Source organism: Miniopterus schreibersii, assembly GCF_964146895.1.
Source record: "Miniopterus schreibersii genome assembly, chromosome: 14".
Taxonomy (NCBI): Eukaryota; Metazoa; Chordata; class Mammalia; order Chiroptera; family Miniopteridae; genus Miniopterus; species Miniopterus schreibersii.
The window spans coordinates 8795587-8810880 of NC_138114.1; the positions used below are offsets into that span (position 1 = coordinate 8795587).

The following is a 15294-nucleotide window of genomic DNA, read 5'->3' on the forward strand; positions in this document are numbered from 1 at the left end:
CACTGAAAGGGTGTCCTGTGCCCCTGCCCTAGGGCTTGCTCCTGAGCTCTCCTGGGCTTGACTCAGCTGCTCTCTGGGCATCCCCCTTTCCTCCCTGTTACAAGGAGGTGGGTCCCCCCAGAATCTCACCCCCGCTTTCTCTCCCAACTCAGGCTCTGGGCGCTCCAGCTGCAGATCTCCCAGAGAGGGCGCTGTTCGGTCGGTCCATCTTTTTCATACAAATTCTCGGAGCCTGGGCCGGGGGCCACCGCGGGAACACGGCGGAGGGGGCGGCCTGTCACCTGACAGGATTCCTTCCCAGCGTCGGGGCTCCTGGGGGTGGAATGACGCCTCGCTGTGTCATGTGCCAGCGCCGCCCCACGCCGTGTCTCAGATTAGTCCTCCCACAAAAGCAGCTGTGTCCCCGTGTTCACTCAAGGAAATGGAAGGACAGAGCGGTGTGGAGTGAGCACCCCGTCAGGGGACGCATGCAAGCCAAACGCTGGTCAGGCGCCTGTCGTAGCTCTGTAGTGGACCTTACGAGAAAGTGAGGGCGAGGTGAGGTAGGGGCGGGGAAGAGAGGCTCCAGGAAGGAGATGGGGGTGTAGGGGCCCTCGGGGAGCGGGGTCTCACCAGCACGGCCGCCCAATCCCGCGCACAGCCCGGACCCGCAGCGCCCCTCCGCCGGGCACAGCCCGCGCGGCACCCCAGCACCCGCTCCCGCCGCGGGCGCGACACTGACGCCACGGCCCGCGCCCAGTGCCCGCGCCTCCCCGCGCCCTCCGCGCTGTGCCCAGTGCCCGCGCCTCCCCGCGCCCTCCGCGCTGTGCCCAGTGCCCGCGCCTCCCCGCGCCCTCCGCGCTGCGCCCACGGCCCGCGCCCAGTGCCCGCGCCTCCCCGCGCCCTCCGCGCTGCGCCCACGGCCCGCGCCCAGTGCCCGCGCCTCCCCGCGCCCTCCGCGCTGCGCCCACGGCCCGCGCCCAGTGCCCGCGCCTCCCCGGCGCCCTCCGTGCTGCGCCCACGGCCCGCGCCCAGTGCCCGCGCCTCCCCGGCGCCCTCTGTGCTGCGCCCGGCCCGGGCCCATCCCACCCCCAGGACCCGCCTGCCCCGACCCAGGCTCCGCCCGGTTCCCGGCCGGTTCTCCAGCCCTGCGGCCCCGCCGTGTCCCCGCGCCGGCCCCGCCCCACAGGACGCCGCGAGCGGCAGGGACGCGCGAGGGGAAGCGGGGCGCGGAGCGGCAGCCAGCATGTTTCTGGAGTCCCAGGTAGGGCTGCGGGGCGCCCGGCGGTGGCCATGGGCAGGCGCCCGGGCAGCCCCCGGCTGCAGCAGCGCCGCGGTGTGGGGGTTTCTGCGCCGCCGGGGAGGGGTGCCGGCCCCCGGGGAGGGAGCGCGACCAGGAGGCGGTCTGGCCCAGCGGGAGCCTGCCCTTGGTAACCGCCCCACCGGGCACCTGCTGCCAGGTGGGCGGTGCCCAAGGCTCAGAACGGTGGGGTGGCCGGAGCTGCCACTGCCCTTCCAGACCTGAGGTCTGCTGATGCCAACGAAGGGCAATGCTTAGGGCACCAGCAAACCTGGCAGAGCCCCCTGTGGGGTGAGCAGGGCCGGGGAGGGCAGGAGACAGCAGTGCCAGAGCAGGTGCTCAAGAGGATGGCTGGCTGCCCGGGACTGGCACAGTCAGGCTTGTAAACGCCAAGATGACCCATGTGCGTTCTCGGAGGCCAGGGGCCCAGAGTCACCCGTTTGCCCTGGAGGAGGTGCAGGGGGAGGGGGAGGTATGTGGTGAAGGGGGCACGTGGGCGAGAGTGAGCGTAAGTGAAACTTCCAGCGTGTTTATATAAGGGGTGTGTGTGGAAGAGAGGGAGAGGCGGGTACGGGGGCAGGATTCTGCCTGGGGGCCCATGAATGCCTGAGTATTTCAGGGGAGTGGAGCTCCAGGGTAGAGCTTCCAAGAGTGTGGGCTTCAGGATGAGGGGTGGCTTCCTCTCTACTGCAAGGGAGCCTAAGGACCTGTCCTGAATTAATCCTGAGCACGAGGCAGTGTTGCATGTCTATGGCTGCTTATTGAAACCCCCCCTTCGAGATGGGAACGGCGGTGGGACCCAGGTGCACTGTGCTCCCACAGTTCCAGTCCCCCTCAGCAGGGAGCTGAGAGCGCAGAGGGGCACCAGAGGAGAGCCTCACCAGGACCGGTAATGACAATCCTGCCCAGCCCGGCAAGCAGGGGTCCAACAGCTTGGTGCCCAGAGTACTGACCATCAGTGTGGGGAGCTGTTTGCACCCTGGGTGGGGTGGTCGAGGAAGACCTCAGAATGTGTGACCTGCGCATGAGGACCTGATGAAGGGGAGTGAGGGAGATGCGCGATTCTGGGAGCAGAGGGGCACACCAGGAAAAGCCACCTGTGTGGCCAGGGGCCAGACTGGAGGTGGGGTGTCAGGAGCAGAGCAGGGGAGAGGACATTGGAGCCAGCGCAGTGGTACAGGGTGGCGGGTCCTGGAGGCGGCAACAAGGCCAACTCTATCTACCTGCTGCCAGGTGACATTGCCCCGGGGAGAGTCTCAGGTTGTGGAGAGTCTGTCCTGGAGTGCTAATTTGGAGCCTGAGCTTACTCTTCCCTGCTTGTTCCTCCCTGTGGGCCCCTTGCTGCCTCCGGGCCACACTGCCTACACCTGTACCTGCTAGCTAAGGACAGCCTGGCCCCGGGCCCAGCTGCCCGAGCACCATGCTCCCATCTTGCTGGGCTTCCTGCAAGGAGGGGGGAGGCCGTTCATGTGAGCTTCACCTGGAGAGGGAAAGTGAGCTGAGGGAGCCGCTGCGTCTGGTACGACTTGGCGGCTGTGTGCCTTGGGGCTGGCTGAGGTGCGGGAGCACAAGGGACAGCACCACCTGCAGGTGGCATCCTGACCAAGCACAAGGACCTCAGTGGTGCAGCCTTCCAGGGCTGAACAGTTTGGGAGGCCCCCTTTTGGGGAGAGAATCACACTTTGGCTTTGGGATGGGTAGGATTTGACTTGGGCCTACGACAGAGCTAGAGTACCGTGGGAGCTGCCTGCACCCTCCATACCTCTGGGCTCTTTGGGCTTTACCCTTCAGGGTAGCTGCTGGTGAGTGACCACAGGAGGGCTGGGTCTGTTAGGACAGGGGTGTCGGCCTGGAGATGTGTGATATTGCCCTGCTTTTCCTTCTAACCCACTGGAAAACTCCTGGTCATCCTTGGAATCCCATCTCAAAAATTACCTCCTCCAGGAATCCCCTCCTGATTTCTCCTTTCAGCATTAGTTCTCCCACCCTCGTGCCTCCTCAGCACCCAGCAAAGAGCCCAAACCCAAGTTACACTGCACTGTGGTGGTACATCTGTCTCCCCTGGCAGACACAGGTCCATGGGTTCTTCTATTTTCAATTGTGAGGCACAGGTCAGCAGGGCCTTATAGATGTTTGTTGACTGAATAAGTGAGGGAAGGGAGGAAAGAACAAACCTGTGGTCAGTAAACAGTCTGTGGAGACTGCCTAGTTCTGCCTTCTTATTTTACACATGGGGAAACTAAGGCCCACAGGGGCCGCAGCTTGCCTGAGTTCAGCCCGGAGGCCAGGGGTCAGAGCTGGCTCCCAGACCAGGACACCTCCACTGTGCCAGGTTCTGTGCTGCTGGGTCCTTGTGGGTCGCAGGATGAGAGGGCGCCCAGAGGCAGGCAGACTGAGGGGCACTGGGTGAGTGGTTGGGTGGGAGTGTATAGACCACAGCCAGGGGCCTCCACTGTGATCCTTCGCTTCTCGGCCGTCTGGAGCCCTGCAGCTCCCAAAGGCCCTGCCCCTGTGGCCTCACAGTCGAGGGTTTTCTCTGGACAACCCAGTGCCCTGCATCTCAACCTCCAGTGTGACCTGCTCATACCAGCCTGCCCAGCTGGGATCAAGCCCAAGGCGTTTCCCAAAAGTCAGTGTGGCTGCTCTAGCAGTGCCCCCTGCCTTCCAGTGTGAGGTAGAGGATCTGGGAGGCAGCTCACAGGTCTCATTTAACCCTCCTGAGGTCCCTGCTCCTATGACAGGAGGAAGCCAAGGCTTTGAGATCTAAGCTTGCAGCAGCACCAGGAGCAGGGGAGCCCACAGTCATTCCCCTTGGGGCACCGGGCTATGAGCACCGTCCTTAGAAGAGGGACAACAAGTTCCTAAAGGAGGCTGGAAACCGGCACTGCCCAGCCCAGAGGGTGGAATGTGCAGTGTCATGGGCCAGGAAAGAGGGCTGCGGGCTGGGTGGCAGGCCTGGATGACAGAGCAGGACCACTGGGGAGAACATGTCCCTGGCCAATGGCTGGGAGACCTGCAGAGCCAGGAGGACCCAGGGCCCACTGCATGCAGGCAACTGCTCACACCCCCCCATCGCTCACTGCCGCTGGAGTGAGCCTTACAGTTTCTGCTCCCCGTGGACTGAGTGGGGATGTCTGTGGGGATGGGAACACCTGTACCCAGGGGAGATAGGTAGGTAAGCTATTTATTTTTAAAAAATGTATGCTAGGTAATTGATAATTGAACTCTCTTATTAGTTGGAACAGATTTTCAGTTTGGCTTCCTGGAAAATCCAAGAAATTAATCATATTACCGCACATAAGATATATTCAACTTCTCCATTTCTAATGTATCTTTTATTTATTTTCTAAAAGGTGCACAGCAACATTAAATAATTACAGTTGTCTTGGCTTCCTTTTCATCTTAATGAGAAGGCCTCTAATGTTTTACTGTTAAGTGTAAATTTGGCCTTAAATTTCAAGTAGAGATTCTGCGTCATGACTACTGTGCTCCATTCATACGTTAATTGCCAAGAGTGTACACCAGGAATGGATATTCCTTTTCATCAGAAGCTTTCCTGTATTCAGCAAAATCATCACGTTCCTTTCCTCCATGGACCTATTAATGTGTTGACTTACTAGCTTTTCTAAGCAAAATCATCCTGTGTTCCTGGACTGAATCCCAGGGGTCAGGCTCGATTGGGCTTTAAAAGAGCTCAGGTTCATTCTGCTGATTTGACGCGTAGGGTATTTTTCAACTATATTCATCGGTAGACAATTTATATACACTTTCTTTTTTTATTATGTATTGGTGTGGGGCGTACAGCTTAGTGGTTAGACAGTCATATGCTTTACATAGTGCTCCCCTCGGTATGGTTCCCAGCTGGCACCAGACCTAGTTATCACAATATTATTGACGATATTTTCTATACTGTACTTATTGCCCCATGTATACGTACTTTTCTATTAGGGGACATATTTGTCACATTTATAAGTCATGTTAGCTTCATAAAATGAATAGGAAAAGTTTTCAATATGAATTGTGTAGTTGAACTAGTTTAAATATCATATAAAATTATTGTATTCTCCAAGGCTTGAAATAATTCATTTTAGAAACTGACTCAGCTATGGCTTGCTTTTATTTTTCCCTGAGGTTTAGTTGGCTGTCAACTTACTTAATTCATACTATGGTTATTGGTCTTTTTGGGCTCTAAACTTTTTTAGTCTATTTTGGTTATATTTTGTAGATAAAATCCCAGTGCAAAATGCTTTCCATCTTTTAGCACAGACTTACACAGTGTATTCTTTTAAGGTTTCTCCTCCATACCTTCATCTCTAATAGCTGTATGTTTGCATTTTCTCTCCTTTCCAGCTCCCTCCCTCCTCTGGCATTCTCCTTCCTTTCTTCCATCTTTTTGTTGATTAGAATTGCCAGAGGTTTAATTTTTAATTTGCGTTTTCAAAGAAAATCAGTTCTTGAGTTTAATTAGCAAGTCCTACTGTTCTTTCTTTCATTAGATCCACTAATTGATCTCTTAGTAATTCCTTTCTCCTGTTTGCTGTATGTCTGTTTTGTTTAGAAGCTCTTTTCAGCTTTTTGAATCAAAAGCTTAATTTGTTTTCATTTGTTTCTTGATCATTTAAAATATATTGAATTCTATGAATTTTTCTCTGATTACGGCTTTGGCCATATCAAATTTCATGAAGAGTTTTCTTATAAGGGTTATTTTTCTGATGTGTCTATAATTGGAGTTTGATAGTTTTTAACTGGAACATAACTTAGAGAAGTTTTTTATCAAATGGGTGAATTTTTTGGTTCACCGTTTGTTTATTAGATTCAGCGGCGTGTCCGTCTCACGCTGTCACCTGTAAGTTTCTGCCTAGGACTCTGTTGGGCTTCCCTGGTGCTGTGATGTGTAAATGACGCGGATGAGCCTCTGGTAGAAGGATGTGCCATGCTGTGTTTAGGGCATGGTGTTTTCTGCATTTGTCTCTTCGTGTTTCCATCCCTCCTTTGGAGAGAAGGCACTGCAGTATTTCCATTCCGTCCAACAGTGTCTCCTTGGGCATCTACCACATGTCAGGAAGTAGAAAGTTCTAGTTGTCCTTCGGGCTGCCTCCCTGGCCATGCGGCGGAGCTCCCTGCATTGTGCTCAGGCGTGGGGCCCACTCCTGGGCACAGCAGGCAGGTGTGTTCTGGGAATTTGCCTTTCACTTTCTGCCCTGGCAAGAAAGAACTAGCCTTCGGGCAGGAGGCCCAGCTGCTTCCCTGGCTCCACCCTGTCTGACCAACCGTGTGCCTTCAGGCTGTCCTTGGCTTCCTGGGCAATAAGGCCTTGCAGGGCGCTATGTGAGATGGCCAGTAGGTAGATGACAGTCTCTATGACTGTCACTCATGGGCAGTGAGAGTGCTGTGCTGTTTCAGGAAGGCCGCTTAGGGGCACATGCATGGCCTGCCTTCTGACCCTGGCCAGGCCTTGTCCATCTCGCAGGGGCCCCCGCAGCTCACGCAGGCCTTCGCCTTGCTTCCCTCTGCCCTGCTCCTGAGCCTGCACAGACAGTCCTGGGTTTGGATCAGATCGTGATGGTCACACTCACCAGGGTTCAGACCCAGCTACCCTGCTTTGGAGCTTTAAGACCGAGGGTTGATGGCTTAAGCCCTTTGGGCCTTCGTTCCTTCATCTGAAAAATGGGACTGCGGCTGCTGTGCCAGCAGCAGGTGCTGCAGTGTGAGGGGAAGTCCACTGCCTGGGGTGGGGGGGTGATGGAGGCCCTGTGCCGGCGGCACTCCTGGGGCTGGGAGGGTTCTGGCCACCTGGTTATAAGCCTCCAGGGCCAGGGCACACAGCATGTGCAGGAAAGCTGCTTGCTCACACAGAGTGGCACCAGGGTGGGAGACATTTCTGTTGGAGGGTCAAGACACATTTCCTGGTCCTGTTTCCGAGAGAGAACGTGGCCTCTGGACAAGGCCATGGCTCCCTGGGCCCAGCAGGGAGCTGGGTGCCCCCTTGTCCCACTCCTTTGTTTGACACCAGATACGTCTGCTCCTGAAGCACAATGGGGTCCCGGGGACACCACTCTGGGCATTTGCCAGGAGGGTGAAAATTCAAGTGAAGGAAATGGAATTTTGTTTGTTTGTTTGTTTTTACATTTAAATGTTAAATTTAATTTTAACATTTAACAAATTTTTAAGTGTGCAACATGTATTGTTGACTACAGGCACAGTGTTGTGTAGCAGATTTTTAAACACAAAGGGAAAGTATTGCTCAGCCTAATTAGATGTCATTTAAAAATAAAGAGCTGTGTGGTCTTTCGGTTCCTCCCCAGGCAGCCTGGGGTGGGGGTGGAGGCCTGAGCCCTGGCCTGTCCCCCTCCCCACCTGCTCGTCCAGAGGGGCCCAGCCTCCCTGTCCTCAAGGACTCTTGGCTCTGACCCAGTCCCTTCACCGTCTCACTCGCTCACTCACGACAATGCTGCTGCTTTGCTGGGAGTTGGGTGAGATGCTCCCTCCTGGAACTCCTGCGGCTGTGCCAGACTCCTTAGCAGCAGTCTCAGGTGGATGCCCCATGTCCGAAGGGGACCCAAGAGGAGCAGTTTCAGCTGAGGTGGGGATCTGCACCCAGCCCCATCTCCACCTCAGAGGCACCTGGAGAGGACCCCATAGAAACAACAGGCCTGGCCCCCAAGTTTGTCGGTTCGCACACTCCCTGTCCAAGCCTGCGCCCGGCTCAGCCTCCAGGAGTTTCAGCCACCCACCCACCTACCCACCCAGCCCTGGGTGACTCTAGTGGACGCTGATGGCATTGGTTCAAGAGGGAAGGAGGCCAGCAGGGAAGGGGGAGAGGGGACCCCGGGTGCCCTCCCCAGCCTCAGGGCACTGAGTGGGAAGCCAGCGTGCCCTGTGGGAAAGGGCGGGGACTCTCTGAAATCCTACTTGCTTGTCCTTGGTCTCTCCGGGCTCAATAATTGGATGGTTATTGGTGGACAGTGACATTCCCCTGAGCAGCCGCAGAAGAAGCTGAGTGGACAAAAATGTATGAAAGAAGGAGGGAAAAGGGAGATGAAAAACTCCGGACTCGGCAGAATTTGCATTTAGGAGTGTGAGGAGGAGATGGAAGGTTCCTCAGTCAGTGCAAACAGCATGTGGAGCTAGGGAGGAATTCAGAAGGAAAAACGCGAATCATGCATCTGTAACAAAGCTTTAATGACCAGGCTCTGCCCCTGTCCAGGGCCAGGCCTTTGCAGAGGAGGTGCTGGCGAGGTGCTGCCCGGCTCTGGTTCCCATGGCAGCGGCCCCCTGGCTGGAGTCTGGCTTGCAGCCCAGAGAGCATGCGAGGGCGAGCACGGCCACCCTCATGGCGTCTGTGACTATGACTTCTTGAGGCTTGGTTTATATGAAAACGTCGCCGCTCACCCTCCGGCCCCCAGTGCCCTCTGGCCCGGAAGGATGCCGAGATGGGAGCTGCAGGGATGGGGCCAGCGTGTCCCCCCAAGGACTTCCCTGTTGGAAAGTCCAAAGGGGCGCAGCGTGAGGAGGGTGAGAACTGAAGAGGCCTACCCACTGAGGTGGATCACCCCTGCCATCCCCACCCTAGCACTGGCCAAGCAGCCACCCCTAGGCCAGATCCACTCTGGGCCCCATGTGCCAGGGCAGGCAGTGCAACCAGGCCATGGATCTGCCTGCCTGGAAGCAGGAGGCAGCTTCTCCCCATTTTCTCCCTGTCTGTGGAGGGGCACATTGGCTGTGCTGGGCGTGGGGTGGCAGGAGGGGTCCCAGAGGTGGGATCAGGGAGAGGGGCAGCACCAGCCCCCGTAATCTGTGTCTAGGAAGGCAGCAGGTAACCTTGAAGATAAGTGCCCACTGGTGTCCTACAGTTCTGATGTCACCCAAACCAGCAGGTCATAAGCATGTCCTTAGCATGGTGGCCTCATTCCTTGTTCACTGCCACCTGTGAAATAGGTGCTGGAGGTGCAGAGGAAGGTGCTGGCTCCTGCTCACGGGGTGCCCAGGCCTTACTCCCGGCCCGCCAGGCCCCCAGCTCATGCTCGCAGCCAGACCCTGAGTATCTATGGCGTGTGGCCCCGGCAGGCAGGACCAGGGCTTTCTGGGGCTTAGGGAAGAAACATTTCAACTCAAAGTTAGGAAGAACTGAGAGCTGGACTTGGGGAGGGGAAGGAGAGCCCCCAGCAGGGAGCTTCCTGCTTGGACCCTTCTGTTGTTGGGATTGGGCCCTTCCATCCCTGGGAATAGAGGAGCCAGAGGTGGAGGGCCTCAGAGCTGAGGGAGGTGGGTCTCCAGTGTCCTGGGAGCCCACCTGAGCTGGAGGGCAGACAGGCCTGGGGCCCCCTGGGGCAGATGCAAGGTCTGGCTTGCAGGGTTCTGCTTCCAGAACCTCTTGCACCCACTAGACTGTCTGGCCCCAGAGTGGGGAGGGGACTTATTCCCACTGAGAGCAGTGGGGAAAGGAAGGAGGAGGCAGGTTGCGCTTGAGGTGGGCAGCCCTGTGCCCCTCCAGCCTGAGGGTCCAGCTGCTGCCCTTAGCGACCCTGGGCGCTCACGCAAATGGGAGTGTGCCCCCCTCATCCCCCAGTGCCCTGCAGTGCAAATGGGACCACAGAGGCCGTGGTGAAGCGACCGTCCACTGCTGGCCTGCTGGCTTTTGCTGCATTTTCTGGAATTTCTGGTCTGTGAACCCAGTTGGGAAACACCAGGATCGGGGGACAGAAGACTAAGTGAGATGATGGGGAGCTAAGGCACTGCAGCTGCCTCTGTCCCCGGACCTGTCCTGCTCGAGGCGTGCGTGAAGCCTGGTTCTTGCCACGTGCTGTGGAGGGAGGAGGCCCAAGACACAGCCTGCACCTCGCAGCACAGAAAATACAGGCAAAACATGCTGCAGTGTCCAGCCTCAGTCCAGACCCAGAGGCCTCCCAGAACCTCGCCTCTCCCCCCACAATGGGTGGCCGAGCCAGTGGGTGTCGTGGGCCCCTAGGCTCACCAGCTGAATGTCCAGCTTTCTACTCCCTCTCCCCAAGCAGGCTGACTCTTAGTTATAATTTAGTCACAGGTTCCGGGGAGTGGGGGCCACCTTCAGCATCCTGATGGCTCTGGCCAGGCAGGGGTAGTCCTCGCCCACTCTCCCCCTTCAGGTGTGTGACTACAGTGGATCCAAAGGGTAGGCCCAAATCCTCACTATTGCAGTGGGCCACCTCACGTTTACCAAAAGGTTTTGCATTTGCTCTAAGAATCCTGAAAATGTGGTGGGGTTAGGACCATACATTTAAACAAGCATTTCATTTAGAAATTCACTTGACTTGCAACATCTTGCTTACAGCTCCCTGTTGTGTAAATTGAGGGCCCTCTTGGCTAACCGCTGTCCCCAGACTGCCCCCAAGGGGGGTCACCTGCCAGATCCTGACCCCAGGAGCCGCCTGGATGTGACCTGAATCCAGGGGCTAGGATAGATTAGGGGCAGCCTGGCACAGATCCATGTTTGGCAGGGTTGACACAGAGAATTAGGAAATAGATTTTGGAGTGAGTGAGCAGCGGGAAGTACTCCAGGGGAGACTCCAGAGAGGAAATGAGGTGGAGGGCTCCCAGGTCTTGGGGTCTAATGCCCTGGCACCAGCCCTTCCCTTACAGTGTTATTCCTTTCCCAGCAGCCTCCTCATGTCTGCTTAGATCTCACCTCCTCTGGAAGGCCAGTGTCTTCATCTTCTTTCAGAGCGCTGATCCCCTTCTAACGCATAAAATCAGGCCTTATCCTGTCGTTCTCCTGCATGCCAGCCACAGCCTGCTCCTGCAGGTCTCAGTAGGACCGAGGGCCCTATTTTCTTCATTGCTGTATCTCCAGTGTCTAGGCAGGTCCTGCTGACATTGGTGAGTTAACGAATGAATGAATGGGCAAGGAGTAGGGCTCTGTGAGCACCCCAGTTCTTGCCACACCCCCGTGCACATGACTTCAGAGAACCAGTCGGTCTTCAGAAGGATGATGGGACAGGAGGCCCAGTCTCGGCTGCCCCAGGGTCCCTGGCAGAGCTGGGCTCCCATGTCACTGGCCTGGTCCAACTAGCCAGCGTGGTTCTCGCCCCAGGGTGTCTACTAACTGCGATGTGGCCCCTGCCATGCTCCCATCAAGGCTGGAGTTTTTTGGAACCAGGATGAAACTCAGCTCCACTAAAGCATCCATTCTGAAATCCCTGCCACAGTCTGCCCTCTCGATTAAGTGGCCCCCAGGGTTGGGGCACAGGGCTGGCACCCTGCTCCCTCCAGGAGCACTGTCTCTGTCTCTCCCAGCTAACAGGAGGGAGACTGGCAATCTGTGTAATTTTCTGTTGCTAATTGTGATGCCCCGCAGCTTGCTGAGCTAAAAATAGTCTCTGTTTTGTTGAGCAGGTTAAAAAATAGAAGCCAGTGTGTGTGTGTGTGTGTGTGTGTGTGTGTGTGTGAGTATGTGTGTATGTGTGTGTGTGCTGCCTCAGAAAGAAGCACCCTGTGCACAGCCTGGCAGGGGCAGAGCTGCTGGCGCCCCTCCTCCACCTTTGGGAAGATTCCTGGGGTCTCCAGCAGGATGGGGCCTGAGGGCCATTCTCGTCTGTTTTCCAGGAAGCTGGGGTTCTTAACGTGGCATCCACGGCTGAGCTTCTTGGCGTCCATGGCTGAGCCTCTGGGAGCCCCTTTGTTCCTGGAATCATGCAGAATGCCCCAGGGATGAGTGCACAGGGTGAGGGCCTCTGCCTTTACCTGATGTTTAGAGGGTCATGCCAGGCCGAGGACACTGGCGAGGGGAAATGACAGTCCTGAGAAGGAGCAGGGCGATGAGGCAGGCAGGCCTGGGCAGACCTGTCGCCACTGCTGCCTGAGCAAACGTGTGCCAGCCCTCACCTGGGAAGTGGGCATCTCTGCACTGCCCTGGGTTAGAGGGGTTGCCTTGAGTGAGATGAGACAACGCCCAGCACACACTGGGCTCCAGCTCTTGAGGGTGAACATTTAAAGGCTAGTCGAAGGAAAGCTTGGCTCTGCTTCTGTTTCTCAGTAATTTCCAGACTTGCAGGCTCTAGGATCTGGAAGGGGTCCTAGAATTCTGACTGCCCTGGGAACTTGCCCCAGAGATCCTCCTTCACAGTTGAGTGGAGGCCTGACACGTTCCTGGCCAGCTATGCAGGAGACTGTCCCCTTCCCGGGCTGTCATCCACTGTTGGCTACAGCAGAGTGGGCTGTGTCTGAGCTGGCCGGTTATCACAGGTGCGCCTTCCAGTGTTCCTCCTTTAGTCCCTCTGGGCTGAGAAATATGCTTCGTGCAGATACCCTGGGTGATGGCAGGGGGTGGGGAGAGAGGGGTGAATGCCCCTTGAGCCCTGCGTCCCTTTCCCAGAATGTGCCCTGGAGGGCAGAACTGGTGTTGGGAGCAGGCAGTGACCCTTCCCATGTGGCTCCTGAAGGATGAGGCCCCTGTCCCACCTGGCGCCCCATCTCTTTCTGCCTCTCCCCTCCCAGCCCTCCTGCTCCTGTGGGATGAAGCAGCGTGCTGAAGCCCACAGGTCCTGCTCCTGGGCAGGGACCCTCGCTCCTGAGGGCTGGAAGGCAGGAGATGAGGGCTCCCTGTGAGAGCAGACCCTGGGCGGGGGACACCCCAGGGAGGTGTGCAGGGCTGCCCCGAACAGCTGTGAGCACTACTCTGCACACAGACACTGCCGTCATTGGCTGTTTTTTAGCGTCACCGTCATTTGTATCCTTACCTAGGTACTGTTTGTGACTCGGGTGTGGGAGTCTGTATGAGACTGCTGGGCAGTGCCAGGCCTGCCCAGACCTTGTTGGGCCTTTTGGGTACAGGGAGCAGGAAAAGCATTGGGGAAAGATGTAACCCTTACCCAGGGGGACAAGTGTGAGTGCCTGTAAAGAGACGTGACGATGTAGCGACAAACACTTTTGGGTGCGCTCAGCAGTCTCTGGGTGCCATCTGTGTGCGCGCGTGCTGTCATAGTGAGGTCTGTGGCCGGGCCCAGAAAGATTTGGGTCTCTGCCACAGCTGTGGCTCCCTGGGACCAGAGGCTCCTGGGGTGATGGGGTGGGGTTCTCGGGTCTCCGAAGATCATCTCAGGCACAACCTGAGTTTGTGAGTAGATGGACAGTGCCCCAGGTCACAAAAGGTGTGCACATGTGGGTGTGCAGAGGTGCCCACCAGGGCGGTGTCCAGCTTTGGAACCTTCCTCTCTACTTTGCTGCGTGATGGAGGGGCATGGATCCCTCATGGCCCTAGTTTGCTGAGCCCACGTTAGAAAGCACTGTAGCAGCGAGTGCCCTCAAATCTCTAGCTAAAGTCTCGAAGGGGCTGCAAAAGGGAATTTCATTCATAATCTTCTGCAAAAATTCCTAAAACCCTCTTTTTCCATCTCTCCCAGGATCTTTCACTGCACTGGGGCCGCCTAAGATCTCTCCTCTTACTCTCTTGAAAGGCTCAGAAGTCTCCCAGACCCAGGCTGCCCCCACTGAGCTTCCCTCTTCTCCCCCTGGGTCCTGAGTTCAGGCAGCTTCCATGCTCTCCATGCTTTGGGGCAATGTGCTCCTTAGCAGGCGTACGCATGTGTGCACTACACGTGTGCATGTGCTGTGTATGTGTGCGCTTTGTGTATATGTGAGTATCATGCATGTGTGCAGTATGTGTGCTCTGCATGTGTGTATGCTGTGTATGTGTGCATGCTGTGTGCTGTGCATGTGTGTGTGCTATGTGTGCACCGTGTGTGCACTGTGTGTGCTGTGCCTGTGTGCACATCATACATGTATGTGTGCTGTGTATGTGTGTGCATTGTTGTGCTGTGTCTGTGCTGAACCTGTGTGTGCACACTCTGTACGTGTGTGCTTGTGTGCCCCGTGCTTGTGTGTGTGCACTGTGTGTATGTTCATGTGTGCATGATGTAGGGCAGATGCAAATGCTCAGAAGCTGAGTCCCCACAAAGGGCTTCTGACCTGAGTTGCAGTGACTCAGAGCTCCAGACTGTACTGTTGGAAAGGACCTAGGGCTCGAGGACCACGTTGAAGCAGCCCCTCAGCCAGGCTGAGTGGAACCTGGAGAATGGCGTTTATATCTGTACTGACGTGCCACTGAATACACGCTGTGTGTATACCTGTCTGGGCTGGAAGCCGTGCTCCATGCCTTCTCCTCCTGCCTGGCTCAGCCACCCACCACGGGCAGCTGAGTGGGGACTGAATCCCACACTGGCTCCCCCTGGCTCTTGGCCTCCCTAGCCCTGGGGTGGGACCCCCTGCAGGCTGGACCCAGAATGGCTTTGCCCTTTGGGGGGTCCCTCAGGGACTGTGAGTTAGTGGAATGATAGAGGGCCCCTCCCCCAGCCTCCATGGTGGGAGAGGCCAGTGACTCAAAGCGCCAACTCTGATGAAGCAGCTGGGGGTCAGGAGGTCCAATGACCAAGGATACCACCCTTGGGGCCTTTTTGAAACCAGGACTATGTAGTCTTGGGGAAGTGGCCCCACAGCACGTGGGTCTTGGGTGAAGTGCTGGGGCTCAGGTGCCCCTGGCTGAGGGTGCTGAGGTGTCTGGGGAGCCCACCTTTATTATTTCATCTCACAAATAACAAATGTAAATTTCAACAAATTATTATTCAAGCAAATAATAAATTTCATCCCAGTGAGCATCATGGGCCAGGCTCAAGCTGGCCAGGAGTGTGTGAAGGACATTTCCAGCCTCATGTATCAAATAGGCTAAGGATTAACCCAGGGAGGCTTCCTGGAGGTAGTGACACCTGGACTGGACTTGGATACCCTAGGATATCCTCTGCCAAATTCCTTCCCACTGAGCTTCTGTTTCAACATTTAAAAAATGCAGGGTTGCTCAAGTCAGTGGTTCTCTGCCTAAACGGCGTTGGAACCCCGGGAGGGCCTGACAATGTGCATTCTCGCGTGCTGAGTGGTGTGTGCTGTGAGCCCGAGCTCCCATCCTGGAGTGAAGCGGCACTGAGTGTGGGCCATGGACATTCTAATCCTGCCTTGTCTTGGGGACTTGGCTTGAGCTCTTCCTGTCC

At 56.6% G+C, this 15294-nt stretch overlaps 1 protein-coding gene across 6 annotated transcripts in view; it reads left to right on the forward strand.

The window, feature by feature from the left end:
- The window catches only part of RASGEF1A (RasGEF domain family member 1A), a 56517-nt gene that overhangs the window by 27371 nt on the left and 13852 nt on the right, over positions 1–15294 (forward strand). Inside the window, exon 1 of one of the 6 annotated variants that reach the window (XM_081157702.1) lies at positions 367–537. The exons of 2 other annotated variants lie outside the window; for them this stretch is intronic. Coding sequence is in view for 1 of the 4 variants with exons in the window: in XM_081157707.1 (XP_081013833.1) it covers positions 1226–1243 (18 nt within the window). In the remaining 3 variants the exon portion in view is untranslated. Of the gene's footprint in view, positions 1–366; positions 538–1156; positions 1244–15294 lie in introns of those variants that run through there. 3 more of the 6 variants (XM_081157707.1, XM_081157706.1, XM_081157704.1) reach the window with 3 other exon arrangements.